Genomic DNA, 6,114 nt, shown 5'->3' on the forward strand with positions numbered 1-6,114 from the left:
CATGTCAGTTATCTTTAAATATAAAAATGTAAAGCTGTTCTTAGTCTGGCTAAAACTCGAAAACGGCTGGACCGATTCGGTTAATTTTGGTATTGAATTATTTGTAGAAGTCTACGGAAGGTTTGAACGGTGAGAAAACATTGAGAAATTCAGAGAAAGATAGTAATAACAAACAATTTTGATTTCCCATACAAACTGCTCCTACCAACGTACCTGTCAAACATGATAGCTGTCCTGTCGGTACGGTACACTGGAGTTCCGCAAATTGAAGATTATATTAAATCAAGGGTTTTGAGTCGATAACATAGATCCACAACATTCGAATTATCGCGTATGTAGATTTTAACAATGCAAACAATAAATAACTGAGATCGGACAGATTGGCGTCATTGCTTGCATAATGTGGACATGACTCCAAAATTGATTAAATAATTAATCATTTAATTAATTTCATACCTGAGGTTTAATTTTGATTTCTAATCAATAAATAACACAAAGATTTCTTATAATGCAAATTTATTTTAAAAAATCAGTATGTTTTCCAAATTTTTTGTAGGTACTCATTTTTTTATATCAAAAATATATTTCAGTGCTATTTATTGACTAGAGAACAAAATTAAATCTCAGGTAAAAAAATAATTAATTATTTAATCAAATTTGGAGTCATGTCCACATTATTGCGAGCAATGACACCAAATAGTGTCCCTGACACAAAAGATTGTCATTGTTGGTTGTCAAGCTTTATAGGTGCGTTCAGAAACGGAATAAAACTGCCCGACGTCATGAAGCCGTAACAGACTACCGCACCGCGCCCGGCGGTATGGTTTTAAAGAACGTACTGTGGGTCTACCGCGAATAGGAGTAAAATTTGCGAACTACGTTGTTCGCCTTAGAGGATATAACCAACGGAGACGCCATGTCTAAAATTTTCGGTACAAAATAGTCTGCCGTTTTTTGCGGGGGAGGGGCACATCAAATGTATAGGTACGTCATGTCAGATAAACGTCAGTCCATACATATGGTTGACACGTGGTTGACCATTGGCCGCCTATTTTCGACAGAGGGGAACGCCTGTTAATGGCGGCTCCATTGTTAATTACTCCGAGTTGTTCGCGGTAGGCCCTCTGACATACGATTGAAAGTACGCCGGGACACACCAGGTTCGCGGTCCGGTGCGGTGTGGTCTGTTAAAGCCAGCAATATGTTATAGTGTAAATAACATTATTTGCGGTATTTGACACATTATGACTGACGTATATAGAGATGTAACTAACGCAAATCGATTGTCACAGCAAGCGATTACGATTAGATGGCACGTAGACTGAGGTATCGAATTGTGACGTATAATGAATTTTTATTTGAGATTTAAATAAAGCTAGAATTATATGGTTTTCCCGCAAGCTACCGGTCGGTCGGTGTATTTAATACACCGACCGAGTAGGTCGCACCCATTGTCAAAATTGAAACTAGCTGGGGATCTATTTTAAAGTTTATTTATGTTATTTCTGTGTCAAATTTGTTGTCTGTTAAGTGACGATAAATATATCCATATTTACAGTTAATTATCCACCTTTTCCTTATTTTTATTAAAAGAAAAATGAAAAATTCATATCGATTTACTTAGACGACTACCGATTCATAACGGTGGTGTCCGGCCAACCCTAAAATTAAAAAAAAAAGACGTAGAACGTAAACGTTTGCAGTGCAGTTGTTTTCCTTTGTGATTTCGATGTGCAAAACATTTTACGTAGTATTGCTGTTGTGAGTGACAGACGTCAAATACCGCAAATAATGTTATTTACACTATAAACAGTTTTGAACGCACCCATAAACAAAATGACAACCAACAAATACATACATACTAAATAATAGTACTACCTTACTCTTTGGTACTACCGTAAGTATATAATGGACACTTCCTATAAAACCAAAGTTTGACAGCGATTCAGGGATGAATCTTGCTATCCCTTTTTAATGTATGGTACTATCCCTTTCGGCTATTTAGGGTTGTCAAAATTCAAGTCATTATCTTATCTGTGGTCGTGCATGCAAAAGGACGTCAAATGGTAGCAACCCTAATAACTGCTCGCAGCAATGCTGAGCCGAACGGAGCCGAGTTTGCCCGAAGTCAGGAGTGTCTCGCCACTGTCTGTGGTGCCAACAGGATTTAAAAAACCGGCCAAGTGCGAGTCGGACTCGCGCACGAAGGGTTCCGTTCCATTACGCAAAAATCATCAAAAAAATCACGTTTGTTGTATAGGACCTTACTTACATATTTATGTTATTCTGTTTGTTGTCATAGCGGCAACAGAAATACATCATCTGTGAAAATTTCAGCTGTCTAGCTATCACGGTTCATGAGATACAGCCAGGTGACAGACAGACAGACGGACAGCGAAGTCTTAGTCATAGGGTCCCGTTTTTACCCTTCGGGTACGGAACCCTAAAAAACAGCGTTAAATTTACGTGTCCTGGATGACTGACTGACTCATCATCATCACGCAGAACCGAAACTACAATTAATGTTAGAAAGTTGACATCTGCACACCATTACCGGTTACATTTGTAATGTGTACAAGAAATAAGAACAGATTTTGAAGTTAACACCTCCATTTTATCGGTCATAATCTTACAATCGAATAAAAGGGAATCGGCGAGCAAAATGAAGTTGGCAACCACACCACACCACCTGATTTGATCAAACAATTTAATCAGATTGGAGCAAAACTGTTCCCGTCTGGACTGGCATTAAGTTAAGCGGTTTAGTTTTAAGTACCCTGATACAATCTATGGTAAATAATAAGCGAATTCATTTAAATTAAATCATTTATTAATATACGTAATCTACCGAATGTAACACAATCTTAAGGCGTATTCCCTGCAGTCTTACCGTGTAGTCTTACCAGTTGGACTACTGGGAATTTCCTTCCCAATAGACTCACTAGTAAGACCATTGGGAATTTTGTGCCCTGTAGACTTACCAGTAAAACAAAACTCCCAAATAGTCCTACTCTTACATAAGAGTCTACATAGACTTAGGTTATTGATAGACAACCTACACAGTGAACTTGAATCTATGACCCAAGATAAAACATTTGCTTACTAGACATCTTGTCACATAATTATCAAACTACAAACGAGTACCTAGGTAATAGAAGAATACGTGTAAATTATTTTAAATTTAGTGAAATGTGTGACATAAATGTAATAAAAAGGGGACGAGGTGAGGTACTATTGCTGGATGGATACCAGTACTATAAATTAAAGACTTATAAAGATGCAGGAATTATATGGCGATGTGCTCTATACCGTAAAAGTAATTGTGTCGGGTCTGTTACTATTGTTAACAATGTTGTGGTAAAAAGTAAACCACATCATGAACGTGCTGTCCTTATCATGCTCAAAACGAAATAGACATAAAGATGAATGATTGTAAAAAACAAGTTGAATCAGACACGGCATCAATACCCAGGGTCTACAGAAAAGCCGTGGGTTCACTCGAAAATTCTGGAATTAATATTATAAGCAAGTTACCAGAATTCACCAGTGTAAAATCGACACTTTACCGACATCGAAATAAAACTCTGGAAGTAGAAAAATTATACCACAAAAGTTTTTCTGATATTAAGGTTCCGCCTAAATTTGATTCTTTTCTGTTAGCGGACTACTATCGTGATGACGGTGCACGAATTTTAGTGTTTGCATCCAGTGACGCAAAGAAAGCTATGACGGAAAATAAGGACTTTTTCAGTGATGGCACATTTGAAGTAAGTCCAGTACCCTTTTGTCAGCTCTATACTATACATTGCGATTTGGGTAGTTCTCAGGAGACTACAAATATAATACCCGTTATCTATGCCTTCCTCCCGGATAAAAAAACGCAAACATACATTACACTATTGCAATTAATAAAAAGCCAAATACCGGACTGGAACCCTATGCAATTTAAAACAGACTATGAGGAGGGCATGGTAAAGGCAATAAGGTACGTTTTCCCGCAAGTGGATGCTATTATCACTATCGTGAGAGCCTGAAGAGAAGAAGTAAATCTCTGAAATTAAAGGCATACAGAATAGTGTCACTTTGCAAGTGTTTGCCACTATTACCTAAAGAAAATATTCTGGACGGTTGGAGTTATATAATGGATGAGATGGAAAACTCCTATGTGCCAGATAATATGAAAGCATTTAAAACATATATGATCAGATATTGGATAAAAAAAAACAAAATTGAGAGAATGTGTGTATTTGGCCAACGGCATCGCACAACCAATTATTTGGAATCGTGGCATTCTGTATTGAATGGTGATGTGGGTAAGAAAAAAAGTAACTTACACCAATTGTTAAATATTTTAATTTCTGACGCATCGTATCAAAAGGTGCGTAGTATCCAAGTCAAAAACAATTTAAATTTGAATAAAAGACACAAAGTTTACATTGAACGCGACCGGTGTATTCAGAATGCACAAATGCAATTAATTAGTGGAGAGATAAGCGTTGGTCATTTTTTGGAAAAGTTACGTTGATGAAATAGGTCACTGTAAGGTCATAAATACGTGTATATTTTGTCACCTTTCATATTATTGCAGGAAATTGCATGCATTTATTATTTAACCCTTTTCCAGGCATAGTACGATATATCGACCACATACGTGTCAATAGAATTTCAACCTTAACAAATGGATTAAAGTTTCAAATTAGATTGAACTTTCGGAAAATGTGACTCTTCATTAAATAAATCATCAAAACAAAACTATTTGGAGCCTACTTGGATTTTGAGGGAAAACCTTCTAGATTAGTGGGGCCTGAGGCCGGGGAAAATTTATTTAATAAAAATAGATTTACATTTAAATAGTTTATGAACTCGACTGTACTTGTCTTTGAGTTTGTTATTGTTTGTCATTAGAAAAAAATGCATTTAATTTATTTTTCTTAGATTTAATAAAGCTACTGTCTATCAAATATGAGGTATATGATTTATACATTTTAAAAGAGTTAAACTAATGGGATGAAAATGACATCTGCGAAGTCTTACGACCAGTAAGTCTATTGGGAAGGAGATTCCCAGTAGTCCAACTGGTAAGACTACGCGGTAAGACTGCAGGGAATACGCCAATCTTAAAATACCTACGTTTCAACACTTTCAATAAGTAGATAAGTGTGCACCTACTTTAACTAAACGTATTTTAAGATGTATTAAAAATGACCACCGCTTTTCTGGACACATAAATCTGATTCTTATGAATACTCTTGAGACTATTTAGTCTGCCAAGAATAAATTCATTGGTTTCACAGAATTGAACACCTCAATTATCTTTTGGCGAAGTTCATCGAGGGTATTTAATTCCCGTGCGAAGATCGGGACTTCGAGGCGGCTATGCGACTGGGCCGTTGCGTCCAATCCATCTGCCAGGGAACTCTTGGTCTAAATGATATCGCACAGTTAGAGTTAACTGTGCTGGTGCACAATCTTGCTGGAAATGGAGGTTCTCTAAATTTTGCTCCTGCACCTTTTGTAGCAAACACGTTTCTCAGGTATTGTTTTATTTAAAAATTTATTGTAAAATCAAAATTTGCGGAAAATCTAATTTTCAATTGACAAGTGACAATTACTAATCAAAACACATTTACTTCATAAATACTGTGACAGGTGATTGATAACCAAAAAGGAAACATTCATTTGAAATCATTTAACCTTCTTTGTTAATTATTATGTTAGGATAATGTGAAGCCTAAAAAAATTGGATGAATAAAAAAAATACTTTTAATTATTTTAAAAGCATGAGACTTAATGAAGGGAAGATATATGTAAAACATTCATTTTGTATTACCAATTTGAAGTCACCCTATATAGTAGAGGGACTAATCGATAACAATTTTTTTCAGGCCTGGCAGCAGGCGTTCGGAATGTTCATTATGTTTCCGTACGGAATGACAGGTGGGAACGGGACGTCGCTCTACAATGCATGGTGCTGTCTCGCTTACACATCATGTTAATCAGTAGGTACCTACATAAAATTCTGAGCGTGTGCGGCCAGGCTAATCCGTGACGTGCCAAAAGGAGACATAATATAGATAGGTGATACGAAGTTCACCGGGTCAGCTAGTTTACTTA

The 6,114-nt window shown here is 36.5% G+C and overlaps 1 protein-coding gene across 1 annotated transcript; it reads left to right on the top strand.

Moving 5' to 3' along the window:
• Window positions 1-3,395: 3,395 nt before the first annotated feature.
• LOC134805087 (uncharacterized) lies at window positions 3,396-4,034 on the top strand (the record flags this gene model as incomplete). Its single annotated transcript, XM_063778375.1, has 1 exon — window positions 3,396-4,034. A coding segment is annotated over one exon (639 nt), but the record flags the coding sequence as incomplete, so codon positions are not given.
• Window positions 4,035-6,114: the final 2,080 nt, after the last annotated feature.

Source organism: Cydia splendana, chromosome Z, assembly GCF_910591565.1.
Source record: "Cydia splendana chromosome Z, ilCydSple1.2, whole genome shotgun sequence".
NCBI lineage: Eukaryota > Metazoa > Arthropoda > Insecta > Lepidoptera > Tortricidae > Cydia > Cydia splendana.